General features: G+C 54.7%; 1 protein-coding gene across 1 annotated transcript in view; it reads right to left on the reverse strand.

Moving 5' to 3' along the window:
* Nucleotides 1–1,061: 1,061 nt before the first annotated feature.
* ZNRF3 (zinc and ring finger 3) overlaps nucleotides 1,062–14,081 on the reverse strand; it is a 125,633-nt gene continuing 112,613 nt past the window's right edge. Inside the window, exons 3-9 of the mRNA XM_081801876.1 lie at nucleotides 10,499–10,573; nucleotides 9,946–10,077; nucleotides 8,241–8,351; nucleotides 6,904–7,071; nucleotides 5,223–5,325; nucleotides 2,760–4,490; nucleotides 1,062–1,442 (exon numbers count right to left, since the gene is read on the reverse strand). Of these exons, the coding sequence (XP_081658002.1) occupies nucleotides 1,402–1,442; nucleotides 2,760–4,490; nucleotides 5,223–5,325; nucleotides 6,904–7,071; nucleotides 8,241–8,351; nucleotides 9,946–10,077; nucleotides 10,499–10,573 (2,361 nt within the window). The 3' untranslated portion in view covers nucleotides 1,062–1,401. The remainder of the gene's footprint in view (nucleotides 1,443–2,759; nucleotides 4,491–5,222; nucleotides 5,326–6,903; nucleotides 7,072–8,240; nucleotides 8,352–9,945; nucleotides 10,078–10,498; nucleotides 10,574–14,081) is intronic.

Raw genomic sequence — 14,081 nt, forward strand, 5'->3', positions numbered from 1 at the left:
AAGGGTGACAATCCCTGATCTGAAATAGCTTTAAATAGATTCTCCCTTTTACAATGGAAACATCTTTTTAAAAAATGGTTTGGGTTTTAAAACTCTCCCTCCCTCTTGGAAACAAGAACAGCAAAAGGCTGGAAAAATATACAAAAGCCTACCCTTTGGGGCTAAACTATCTGATAGTCTCTTTCTCTGTCTCATGGAGAATCAATACGTAATAGTGCATTAGGTAGAAAGGATAGTAGACATTTGCAGGCGAGATGAGCAACTTCAGCCATGAGGCAGAGGGCTGAATAACCCTGAAGCGGTGCTTCCAGAGGGAAATGGGATGGGACATGTATCATTCAGACGGAGCTCGGTGCTGACCCTGCGGGGTCCCCAGGAAGGCAGCCCAAGGACACCGGCTGCGCCCACACGGACCCATGGGCACAGGCACGCTCTAGCGCCCTCTGTCCCTTCTCTGGGTTACTGAGAGCACTTTCCACCCCCCAGACACTAAGGCCGCAAAACTACATTCCTCCTGGGTGTCTGTCCCCACACACCCCTTCAAACCATTTCTGCAGCCAGTGGTAGGAAGCCCGACTTCAGGATTGTGAACTCTGTCCTTTTACCCAAGACGATGACCCGAAGGAACAGACTGAGGAACACTGGGCTGAATCGTCCCTGTCACCCTGGGGCTTGCGTAGCGATGGCTTGTCCCAGCTCCTCAGAGCTGCAGACCTTCCGCCCTATCCCTAGCTGTTCCCGTCAGCTGCCCACACGGGTGGGCTGGAGAGGTACGGCTTCTGAGAAGACCCGAAACTTTGTACGTTGGGATTTGCCACAAGAAAGAAAGAGGCAGCATTGCATTGTTCCTCAGAGTTTGTACCCATATCAACTAGCTTTACTTCAAGTTTCTGGTTCATTTTCTAAGGCAGGTGTAGCCCTGAGCTTTTCAAAGGCCTGAGCTCCCTCCAGGGAGACAACAGTATCTACACATGATGTGGTTCAATTAATGCAGCAGTGATTTTTTTTTTTTTTTCAGCAAAAGTTGGCGGCTAGGGTTCTTTAAAATATATATTTAAATAACTTTTTACATTTACATATAATATCTTAAAAAACAAAGCACAGAACTCAATCCCACACACCTCAGAACCCCAAGCACACACACTTTACAAAACAGAATATACCATGTTATCAAAAGAGGCAAAAGACTCAGAGAATTTTGTCTGTTGGTTTGTTAATGGAGGGGTGGGGGCAGTTTGCCACAGGCGGCTCACATTTTGGGTTGAGAAGGAGGGCTCGCTTTATTACCACTTTTGTGTGTTTGTCAAAGCTAAAAAAAAAAAATCTTTTTTTTTTCTGAAGGAAGTCAGAGCTTGGGAGTCTCCATACAGTCCCCATTTCCACGGAAGATTCCTTCTGAGCTCAGGCTCCCGTGCCGCCGTCTGCTGGGGGAGATCTCTGTCCTAGAGAGAGAGACAAATCATCAAGGGGACAGAACTGGCAACACACAGGGTCCAGGCAGGGGACTTGGGTGCCCATCCCCGGTGTTCCAGGCTCTCAGGGAGTGACAGCTCACACCACCAGACGGACCGTGTATAGGGCAAAGGGCTGAAGCAAAGCTCCTTTGCTGAGAGATCCTCATGCTGTGCTGGGGGCACGAGTGCCTCCCAGCCAGGCAGCCTCCCTCATCTGGAGGCACAGAGACTTCTGGAAGCCCTTAGGTAGCAGGAAAATACAACATCTGAAGATGAGCATCAGGTACTGCTGTAGACACTGGGAAGAACAGAGAAGAAGATCCCTTCCCAGAGCCCACAGACCTCAGAACCAAGTAGCCTCAGCCTGCCATAGCCTGGGAAGGGAAGAGAGGCTGTGATAGTGACCTGGGGCAGGGCTGGAGGGCGGGATTTCAGCGGAGAGCTGGAGAAGCGGCAGAGAAGTCTGGAAGCTGGGAAGAACTTGGCTTGTTGGGGGAACAGGGCAGAGGCCACAGAAGGCTCAAGTGGCAAGGAGGTGAGTGAAGCAGGAGGTGGTCCGAGGGGAAGGCAGGGGGCCGATCATACAGAATGAGGTGAGGGGTTTATATTTTTAAAATTTAGAGATAGTGGCAAGTCACTGAAGGGTTTTCCAGTGTAAAGACATATATTTCAAAAAAGCCCCTCGTGGCTCCTGTGCAGACCAGAAGGCCACTGCCTTGGCCGTGGAGAGAGGGAACGGGCCTGCCTGAGGAGACAGCAGGTGGGGATGCAGGGAAGATAAATTAGGGATATACTCTGGAAGTGGAATGTGTCAAAGGTTCTGGAGTGTTTATTACTGACACAAAACGTTTGGAAACTTTATAGCAACTTGATGAGGTTTTCCTGAATGGAATGAAAATTCTGGACTTGGATTCTGCACGTCCTTTGCTAAGTTTCACTTTTCTGGGGATTCGATTTTCTGGACGAGGGGCAAAAAACAAGCCCACGTGGTCCTCACAGGCAGGATGAGAAGCCCAGCAGACTGGAGTATGGAGGGCGCGGCGGGCTCCAGGAGAGTGCCGGGTTTGAGCCCGAGCACCTGGGTGGGGAGCCTGGAGGAAGGTGGGGAGGACAGCACGCAGAAGGAGGAATCTGAGAGCGCTGCAGTGGAACGCAGAGCAGGGCCGGGGTGGGGACTAACGCTTTGGAAGTCATCAGGTGCAGATGGCATTTTTAAAGTCAGGGGCACAGAGGAAGTCACTGAGAAAACCACCTGCAGAAAGAGGAGGACCCCGACTCTGGCCTACTGTGCTCTCCTGCTCTCACCTGCAGCCTCAGTGGCGGGGGCGCTGGACTCCTGAGTGTCCTGGGGGGCCCCGGGAAAACTGGCCCCAGCGGCCTCTGCACCCTCCGGAGGGCAGCCGGGCGGGAGCGGAGCCCTGGCCTGGCAGCAAAGAACCGGCTCTTCTTCCTGGCTCGCTCCTAGGCCTCGGTGGGGCCGCAGGGCATCCGGGCCCAGTGTCCCACCCCAGGGCCCGAGGCCATGGGTCCCTTGGCAGTCCGAGGGCAGGCCCAAGTCACAGTCCACATCCTCCGGAATGATGGGGATGCGCCGGCTCAGGTCCCGGGCCCCCGGGGGGCAGCCGGGCGGGGGCTCCTGGGTGAGCGTGTACTGCACACTCACCGAGCAGTCCTCGGCGTAGCAGCCACTGCCCCCTCCGCCGGCACGGGCCACCTGCTTCTCTTCATAGAAGCAGCAGGGCAGGCCCTCGCGCTTCACCCCTTCTGTCCTGGGCAAACGGTCTGGGTGAAGGCCGTGCAGGCCCTGGGCGCTCCCCGGCTGCGCCTCCCCGCCCGTGGGGCCCAGGAACGACGTGCTGCCCCCCGCCACTGCGACGCTGGGCTCCAGTGTGGAGGGCTGGGGCTCGCAGCAGCAGGCACACGACAGCCCCTCGCGGGCCCCCTTCCAGGTCCTCCTGAGGTCTGGGGCAGCCCCGGGAGAAGCCTCGAGCCCCACTTCTGAGGTAGAGCTAGCGGGCCCCCTGTGCTCCAGGGAGGAGCTGCTGCTGTAGTTCATGTCCAGGCTGCAGGTGGACAGCTGGTCCCCCGAGGGCGAGGCAGGCGCGGGCCAGGGCTCTCCCCGCCCAGCACCTTGACTGTGGGCCGCCGGGAGCTCCTCGGGCGGCCCCCGGGTGGAGCCGCCCGCGCCCCCCACCTCGCTGGCGCGACAGGGGCTCCGGCTGCGGTAGATGAAGGGGTCGTAGTCGCTGCTGAGGGAGCTGCGGAAGGTGGAGCAGCTCCCGTACACGCCCTGGTTGCTGACCTCGGTGCAGTCCAGCACGGAGTCGCTGGAGGAGCAGTGGCACTGGCCGGAGCTGCTGCTGCTGTCGCTGCCCGGGCAGTCGGCCAGGTAGCCGCTGCACGCCGAGCGGTGGCCGTGGTAGCAGCTGAAGCTCGACGTGCTGCCGCTCTCCAGGCGCGACGGCGGGGCCACGTGCACCACGGTGGGGAAGAGCAGGCCGCCCCCGCCGCCGCCGCCGCCGCCGCCCCCGCCGCCCCCGCCGCCGCTCGCGGGAAAGGCACGCGCCGGGCCCCTGGGAGCGAGGCTGGCCGGGGCCTGGCCCTCGGGCTCCGGGTAGCTGAGGCCCCGGAAGTAGTAGTGCTGGTACATGGTCTCGTACTGGGAGAAGCAAGCTGCCTTGGAGAAGCTGCGGCCGCTGAACTTGGGCCTGCGGAAGGGGTGGGCTGGGGAGTAGGCCCGGTGCTCCAGGCCGCAGCGGTGAGGGGCCAGGGCGGGGTCCAGGTGGAGGGGCGGGTAGCCGCGGATGTAGCTGGGGGTCTGCGGGGAATAGAGGCCCTGCTCCCCGTGCCGGTCCACGGTCAGCAGGGTGACGGGGTTCCCGTGGGAGTCCATGCTCGTGCGGGTAGGGTAGGCCGGGACGGCGTTGGTCCTGTGCACGCGGCCGGGGTAGTGCACTGGCAAGATCACCCTCTGCTGCCGGCTGCGCGCGAGGCTGCTGGTCTCCACGCACACGGCGCTCGGGTTTCCCTTTTGCTCTGGGGAGAGGCGGGGCGACAAAGTGAGCGCGGCTGAGGACGCTAGTGCTGCGGGCCGGAGGGGTAACCGAGGGCAGAGAGCGAAGCGGCGGGCTCGGTCACGGCCCACGTGCCCCGTCTCAGGACTCGGGCCCTTGCTAGGCCGTCACCAGACCTGGCCACCCCGCAGAGGCTGAGCCACCCCTCCGGCTGCGGGGGCAGCCACACCTGTAAGGGCCCATGTCCCGCCTCCCCTGGGCTCGGCCTGACAAAGACGCCAAGGGAGCCTGCAGCCAGCAACAAGGACACCAAGATGAAAGGCACTTTCCCTCCCGGGAAAACAGCTCTCTGGGGTGCGGCCTGCAGCCCGGCCCCCTCATCCGGTAGGACCGGGCCGCCGGAGCAACACCACAGCCCCGCCACCTGGCGCTGGTCTCTTGGGGCGTGGGAACGACCCCGCGGTGCTGGGCACCGGAGCGTCATCACGCTCGTTCCTGCCGAAGCGACTGTGGGCCTCAGGCCTGCAGAGGCCGGCTGCCTTGCTCACGGTCAGGACGCCGGTTCTTGGGAAAGCCAGAATGTGACCTCGGGGCGACTCTGCAGGCCGGGTGAACTCCAAAACCCAGGGCCCCCCACACCTCCAGGTCTGGAGGGCAACGCTCGCTCACCAGTCTGTAGCATGTCCCACACACCCGCTAGGCACTCGGCAGGGACAGCGACTCTGCCGCAACAACGGATGCAGGGGACAATTACCTATGATGTTGTGGCGACAGTGGGGGCAGGTGTGGTGCTGCAGCAGCCAGGGGTCCACGCACTTCCTGTGAAAGCGGTGAGTACAGGGGATAACCCGCAGCTCCTGGGAAGGGAGAGATGACACACAGCCTGAAGGCGGGGCCCAGGCGGAGAGCAGTCCTGCCTCCAGCCCCAAACGCGCTTCTTCCTGAGGAGCCCAGCATGGCCTGAGAAACCCTGTTCAGCATGCCGGTACCAGCGGCTTCCTCCTCACCCGCCTCCCGGTCTCTAGCTACAGGTGGACACAATTCCCTGAGTCAGCACCCACGTGTGGCTTCTAGGGAGAAGCCCCAAGCCACAGTCCTCGGCGTCCAGGAAGGAAGCACACAGAAGCTGGCTCCTTTCTTGTTGCCAGAGGAAGGCATTCACATTCATGCCACACACAAGGGAAGACCAAAGCCGAGAGCTTCCGCAGCCCCGGGCGTGCGCAGACGAGGCTAGGTACCCCCCAAGACCTTATGTATCTCTGGGATGGTGGCTCCCTCCAGGCCTTCCACCTGGGGATGAGTAGAAAGGAAGATGCCCGGGACTTGGAAAAAAAAGCTCTCCCGTCCTCTCCTTTGCTTGATCGTGAATACTCACCTGAGGGAACATCGTTTATAACACAGCAGCCTATGTAGAGAGGAGGTGATGGAGTTTTCTGAGGCACAACCACCTCTGGAGTTCCTGAGCCAAAGCGCCCTCCCTCCCCCGACCAAGTGTGCTAGTGTTCCTCTGTTTTTCCATTCTCTGACCAGCTCAATACAGTAATGCTCAGACTAATACCTAACGTTGTTCCTGACCGGGGGAGAGTTCTACCTGTATTTTCTTGTGTAACCTTCGTGATCACCTGAAGCGCATGTCAGTCTTGGGCCCATGTCCCAAGCGTAGGCACAGAGAATGAAGTCACTTGCCCGAGATCACAAAGCTAGAACCTGCCTGGGCCAGGACTGGAATACAGGCAGTCTGCACCTAAAGACCATTCAAGACTCTCTTAATTTAAAGGCCTCTGCAAAAACTCATTTTCACCCCATAGTCTACACGGGAGTGGAGCGCTTTCATTAAAGGGGCATCGCATGCCTGCAACTGATTCTTGAGTGGTTTGCTCCCCACTCCCCAAAACGTGTGTGTATGCACGCCTCTGTCTGCGAGGAGACTGCGCAAACGCGGCACGATGTTAGCAAAGGGTGATGTGCGGGCGAATGACACGTCATTCACTTTTGACTGCTGCAGCTTTCCTGAAGGTCTGACATTTTCAGGATAAAAAGCTAGAAGAAAAAGGGGGGCCATCACATCCCCTGTCTCCTAAGTAAAAACACCCAGCGTGCCACGCGGCTTTGCAGAAGAGGTTTGCTTCGAGTCAAGCGTCCGTTTTCAGAAGAGTGATTCTAAAGTTAAGTCAGTAAGTGTCAATGTTCTCAACACCAGACCTTTTCTGGCCTACCATATACTCCTGATCAACTTCTGAAATGACGTGGGTAGAGGTGGGCCCCCTGGAGAGAGTGTCTCCGTGTTGAGGCCACTACTTCTCAGGGCGAGCAGCAGTTAGGATGTCCCCGGCCACCCCCGTGAGACCTGGGGCCCCGTCCTTCCAGGTCGTGGGCACCTCCGCTGACCTGTCCACCTCCTCCCCAGCCAGGACGGGCCCTGCGTCTGTCCATACCTCCCCGTCGATGTACTTCTCCAGGCAGATGGCGCAGTCGGACGTGGAGCTGCTGCTGAGCGTGTCCAGCGCCCCACAACTCCCCTCCCGGCGCCCCTTGCTCTTGGAGTTGAACTTCCTGGTTTCCATCTTCTGTAGAGCCTGGATAGCCAGCCTGTTCATGGAATTCTGTGTGGCGGAATGTGGTCCGGGTTAGGGCCCGGGACGTACTAACTGGGAGTCACCCCTAGAGCCACGGGGACGGCCACAGCGCTCGTCCTCTATCGGACCAGAACAGGCTTCTGAGAGCACTCGACACTCAGACTGCCGCGGCATAGGTTTTCCAGACTCCTGAGGGTCATCGGCCTGGACCCAGGCTTCTCCCAAGTGGCAGTCCCAGCAGAGGTCGCCTTCAATTAGTTGGTCGGACTCTGCAAGACCCTGAGTTACTGGCCTGCTCGATGCCTCGGGTTCCTCCTCTTTTTTTTTTTTTTAAAGATTTTATTTATTTATTTGACAGAGAAAGACACAGCGAGAGAGGGAACACAAACGGGGAGAGGGAGAAGCAGACTCCCCGCCGAGCAGGGAGCCCGATGCGGGACTCAATCCCGGGACTCCAGGATCATGACCTGAGCCGAAGGCAGTCGCTTAACCAACTGAGCCACCCAGGCGCCCTCGGGTTCCTCCTCTTTACCCTGAAGAAAGTTCCGAGGGCAAATGAGACAACGCGCCCGGGTGCTGGCCAAACGCAGCCACTGCTCTGTTGGGCTGGTGATGGCCACTCACTTGGCGAGCAGTGGGCGATCCTCCCGACAGATTGCCTGTCGGCGTCCACTGTGTCTCCTGCGAGGTCACGCTACACGGGGCACGTCTAGATTCCCACCTACCCCCGCCATCAACTTCTGCCCCCAAACCTGCCCTCCTACGAGCACGGTGATGTGCCACTGGGGCACGAAAGGGGCTACTCTGTTTACTGGGAATCGTCCAGACAGCTTGGAAGATGCAGCTTCCGGCTCAGCAGGTCTGGAGTATGGCTTGAGGGTCTGCATTTCTACCAAGCTCCCAGGGGATACTGCCCGGGTCATATCTGAGGAGCAAGGCTCTAGGGCTCCGCGTGAACGCTGAGGCATTTTGTGAGAAAACCCCCTAGCTGGAAGCCCTCCCAGTGCTCGGCCTTTGTGGTTCTGGCCCTTTTGGAACAGAGAAGACATAGGGTGATAAGCTTTGCTCTCATTTTCCTCCATCTCTGCCGCGCCCAGGTCACCAGGACCAGGCTGTGGAGCTCGGGCCCCCACCCTGGTTTCCACGAGGGACAGGCGGCGGGGCACCTGCGCTGGTGGGCAGCTCCGAGGTATTACCTGACTGCGTCGCTGCTTCAGCTTGATTTTGACAAGGAGGATGAGGCAGACCAAGGAGACGACGACGAAGAACGCCAGGAAAATCCCCATGTCGAAGTACTCAGTGGGTTGCTGGAACAGAACACAGACACGATGAGTCACAGGTCTCTTCAGCCTGGGGATCGGCACACGGGTTGGGATAAGGTTGGGGCAACTCGGGTGTGTCTCTCCCCTCGTCTGCAGGCAACACCTGGGCTTCTGCTAACCTGCACACGTGCTGTGCTCTCCGGGCCCAGGCAGCCCCCCACGGTGTGGCTAGGGGGAGGCCTGCTGCAGTCTCAGCCGGGCCTCCTCTCGGCCAAGAGCACACGCGTCAGAACGCCTAGCTCCCCATGGAAGAGCGCAAAGTTCGCTGTAACCGGCATGAGAGGCCCATCCAAATAAACACAAATATCATATTTATGGGACAAAGGAGTGAGTGTCATGTTTTGAGGGAACAGTGATTACTAACCATATAATTAATGGTGTACAACAACTCAGAAAATTGTATGCTGCTTCCACAAATATCAGCTTCCACTACAATGAGTCACATTTACCAAAGCGCTCTTTTTTCCTTTAAAAAGAAGCCAGCAAAGGCAGTTCTTCTGCAAATCCCTTCTACTTTGAGTTCTTATCTTTTCCTCAGGACACACTGCCTCCAAAAATCTTGAAGCCATCTCATCTAGGACATGCAGTTAGCCAAGAAGAATAGAGTTTTGCTAATAGAATGCTGCGGGTATCTAGATATTTTGTGCGTGCAAAAGAATCATCCTATATGTGAATATTTGTGATATGGAAATAAACCACATATATATATAAAACCTGCCCCAGGTTCCCAGAACCTTCAGCCTGAGGTTTGGGCAGAAGATGCCAGTTAAGAGTCAATGGCCAGCAGTGTCCCTTTGACACGCTCAAGAGAAGCCTTCATCAACCACCTGCAAGGCATAAACTTCAATCCTAGTTGAAAGCTAAGTGTTCCAGATTCAAATATAAGTTAGGGGTTTTCAGTACGTGGGCTGCTGAAGCGAGCACTAAGTTAGGGGTTTTCAATAATGCAATTTACCCTCCGGGAAAAAGAAAGTACAGGCCTTTTTCTCTAGTCTGGGACATATGGAAGGAGGGGGACACAGGAAGCCGGGTACTCCTTCCTTCAATCCTCCTCAGCCTTTCAGAGGGAGGCAGGACAGAAGAGAAAGAAGGACAGGAGGCTACCAAGAGGGAATGCCGGGTGGAAGACACTAGAGACGCTTTAGCACAAAATCATCTATTTCTGGAAGGTCTTTTCGAATCCTCTCTAAAGGAACACAGGTGGGGGTTGCCTGGCTGGCTCAGTCAAACGTCTGGCTCTTGATTTTGGCTCAGGTCATGATCTCAGGATAGTGAGATCGAGCTCCGCATCAGGCTCTGCGCTCAGTGTGGAGTCTGCTTGAGACTCTCTCTCTCCCTCTGAGCCCCACCCCCCCATTCGTGCACACTCTCTCTCTCTCAAATAAATAAATAAAATCTTTAAAAAATAAAGAAACATGGGTAACATTTCTCCTTCGCCTCCAGCCTTACGTCTGATCTAAACTGTAGGAACCTAGGCTGTATCAGCATTTGACACAGAAAGAAGACAGGAACAAAAGCCCAAAGCCCAAAGGGAATAAAGGCACAGGGAGCAGCAGAGAGGGTGCCCGTCGAGGCTCACTCGAGGGGGGCGGTGCTGAATCCTCGCTCGAGCTACTTTCTGCTTGTTGACAATGTTCATCAGCTTGATGGCATCTGCACCCTTCACGTACACCACTGGCCTCTTGAGCGGGTCTTCTGAGCCCTGGTTTAGCTGAGGAAGAAAAGACGGTTCTGGTTAAAAGATGCTCTTGCTTTAAGAAGCAAGAGAGGCGGAGAGAGGCTGAAGGAAAAGAACAGCAAATGCCATTTGAAAATCCTCAAAGTCCTCAAGCGTTATAGCCTTGGAGCTTCTGAAGGACAAGGCGGAGAATGATGCTTGTTTTAGGACGGACTGGGCAGGCTGAAGGCCCAGAAGGGTCTTTGAAGATGCCCCCCAACCACCAACTTCCTGGCTCTTCACGCCTACTCAATACCCTTGCCTCGGAGTAGGAATGATGTCTAAACATGGGTTTCTAGCGTCAGCAGACAAGTGCCGAGCCCCAAGGCGAGGGGGATGCCCCTGTGACGAGCCCAGCTAACTAACAGTGCTTCTGTCGGGGGGATGGCCACGCCGCGTGCCCCACGCGGTTTACCTGGTCAATAGCTTCTGGGTTTTCCGACACATCAAAGATGACCGCAGTAGCTCCCCGCTGCACCGCCCGCTTGGCCTGGCAGAGTTAAAAAGAACAGGTTGGCACTCTTGGTCCTCTTACCTTGCCAAAGCTGGCCTTGGAAATCAGACCTGTATTCGAATGCAGAATCTGACAGTCATCAACTTCCAGGACTCTGGGCAAGTTACTAACTTCCCGAAGCCTCAACTTTCCCATCTGTAAGAAAAGGGACAATGCCGCCTACATTGTACGGCTAATCTGAGAACCAGACGAGTCAGAATAGGTGAAAATTAGGAACTGGGTACTCAATTAACCTCTGTCTCCCTGTCCGGCCAAACATTAAAAACACATCAACGACCTGCCCAGTCAGCACGAAGGTATTGGTTTCAGTATTTTCTGCTGTGAACACAGAGCCCCTGGCAACCCAAGTAAATGCCTTTGGTCCTTCTCTTGTGGTCCTTCTTCCTTCCCATGTCAGCCAGGACTGCAGTTAGAACAGCACACCAAATATTTCCAAAGGAATCTCAAAATGGTCAATTTTAATAACTGACATAAGCTGAAAACCTTTGGAGATGCTGTCAGCTATGAAAAAAAAATTGTAAATGGGGATTTAGAGCAGTTGGCTGACAAACCTGGCTACACATCAAAAACCACTTGGGAAGTTTGTAAAGCAGATTTCCTGGCTCAAACCACAGAGACTGATTCAGCAGGGCTGGAGGAAGGCCCAGGAAACGGAGTTCTGGAAGTTTTCTGAGGGATTCAGATGATTCAACCACTTGGGGAACTCTGGATCAGAGAGCTGAGATGAGGATGTTTTAGGAACAAATGTAAAGTGGTGGGATTCTGTTTTGAGGGAGGATTCTTTTCTATCCCAGCGAACCTTCTAATTTCATGTCCAGCTAAGCAGACAACAGGATGAAAGCTGTGGAAGCACAAGACATAAGACATAACCCTTGCTTTTAGGAACGTGAATTTTATTAGAGAAGTAAGATACCTCTAAGGTGGGGGAGAAACAACAACAACAAAATAAAACGCCAAACCTCCTACAAGATGGGCAAATAATGGCTGGTGTTCAGAGATCAACTCTATGAGCCAGAATGCGTGACAAAGAATAACATTTGAATTGAAGGCATTCCTACTGAGGAAATAATCACTACGGGGAGGCAGCATAAGAAGGCAACACCGAACCTAAGGAGATGTGAAAGCAGCTGGACCAATGGCTTCACAAGCCCACTAGAGGGCAGTCTTATCCCACAGCTTTTACCAGACCAGTCCCTGCACCGTGTACCAAAGACGCAGGACTGTGAAATCCTCCGGATACTGCAAAGTCCCCAGCAACTTAATGAGCCCGGGGAGCCCTGTGTGCTGTGCTGCAGAAGCTGTCCTTCTTCCCCTGGGACTCTTTCTTGTTGAACTGAGACTCAATTTCAAGTCCCTTCTACCGCTTGTCCATCCCACCCCACTGCCTCACCAGCAAGCTGCAGTCGGGACTGACAAGTTGCCAATGGTAGGCAAGTCACTGAATCTGAGTCCCAGTCTCAGTTTCCCCACCTGTAAGAGGAGGAGGAAGCCAGTTATTACCACTAGGGTCCCTTCTAGTTCCCAATCTTGGCCACTCAGTGGAGAGGCAGGGGACTGTCCAGAGCAATGAAGAAAGAGCCACAGTGGCCCTATCACCCACCTCCAGCGGGAGAGGACATGATGGCCCAGTGAGAAAGTTTGAGGCCAGGGGGCATCACCTTGCTCCAAAAGGCTCTTAGGGGCACAGACCCCCTTGCCTGAAGCCAACAGTCCGTGGGCCCCAGAGTTAATAGGAAATAGGCGCTGTGTCTTCTACTCAGGTGAAACCATAGTCTTCACAAATTTTCCCTAGATACAGAAGGGCCCCAAGGAACAGCACTGAAAACAGGTAATCAACAGGATCTCTTGTTCCTTTATTTGGCTTTCATTCCACCATCAAGCATATCAACCAGCACCTGAGGGAACTGTGCATTCAGATCCCTCCCAATCAGGAGCACTGAACACCTCCGGCTTTGATGCTGGCGCTCCTGGAGAGCCTGATGGCCCCCGATGAAAGGCAGGACCTGGGGTAGTGTGGTCTTCAGCCATGGGGCTGGTCACACTTCCAGGCTTCCCATGTCCAAAGGAACGTGGAGGTCTCAAGGATCTGGAGGTGACGCGTGACCCATCCGGGACAGGCACTTTTTAAAAGGCATTTTAAACAAAATCTAGGGTGGTTGAAGGGTCTCTCCTGGTTTCTATAGTAAAAACAGCAGGCCAAGAATAAGGTGCTTAAAACCCATTTACCATCCCCATTTAACGGACTCATACACAACCAGACTAATACACAGGATCCAAGTACAAAAATTTTGTTTGAGAAAATGAGAATTCTCACAGTTGACTTACTTTAAAAATTAATGGAAGCTGCTATTAAAATAAGGTTGTTTTTCCTGTCCATACCAGGACTAGACAGGAGGGGAGTCAACCCAGGGTCCTGTTGAGAATTGGCCTGTCAGGAGCCAACCCAGGATTTAAAATAGGCCATGAAGAATCCAGATTTAGAAAATGACAAATTTATTATACTATTCCCAAAGCAAATTAAAAAACACAGAACACTACTTGGTCACACTTTCCCCCTCACCTCACATTTTCAGTTTAAAAATAGACGAGGCATATTCCTGAACCAATCTCCACATCTGAGATCATTTCATCATTTTACCTAGTTAAGCTTGGGCCCAAATCTTGTTTCTTTCTTTTTTTTTTTTTTTCTTAAGTAGGCTCCACGCCCAGCGTGGAGCCCAACAAAGCGCTTGAACTCACAACTCTTGAGATCAAGACCTGAGCTGAGATCAAGAGTCCAACGCTTAACCAACTGAGGCACCCAGGCGCCCTACCCCACCCCGCCCCTAAATACCGATTCAAAACAAATCTAAACCATAGATTGGGAGATTACATAGTTGGGAGATTAGTGGTCTTGTGATCATCAGAAACCCTATCTTTACAAAGTCACAAAAGTCTCAAGATAAGGCTGTTTCAAAGAAAGAATGGAAAAAGACGCGGGGGGGGGGGGGGGGGATGAGGCTAGATGAAGGTCACTGGTAAATTGGGCCACAGTTGCGGAGGGCAGTTACCCTTGAACTGTGCACAGACTGGTGTAGAAAGAAGGGCATGAGAAGGGTGTGAAGAGCAGAAAACAGGTGCGAAGTCTTGGGAAGGCCTCCTCAAAGCAGCCCAAGGCCCTGCCTGCCTTTCCTGCCCTCTGCATGCCCGCCCCCCAGCCTTCATCACCTCTGCTGCCTCAGTCAGGCAGGGGCAGGTGGACAGGTCAACACCAGCCAGCAGGTGACTGGAAGCCCAGCGGTAGACTATGGAACAAAAGGTTGTCATGGTCCTTTATTCACCTTTCCGGGGCTGCAAGACCCAAGGCTAGCCAATGTCCATAGCCACGGACACGAGTATCAAAAGTGCAAACATCTGCACACTTAGATTTCCCAAAGTACAGAATTTCAAGCCCCAGGAGACAGGGTCCTACTGTGGTTGGCACTTACTTCAATGCAAGTCTCCT

Source organism: Leptonychotes weddellii, chromosome 13, assembly GCF_054177405.1.
Source record: "Leptonychotes weddellii isolate Sample4059 chromosome 13, ASM5417740v2, whole genome shotgun sequence".
NCBI lineage: Eukaryota > Metazoa > Chordata > Mammalia > Carnivora > Phocidae > Leptonychotes > Leptonychotes weddellii.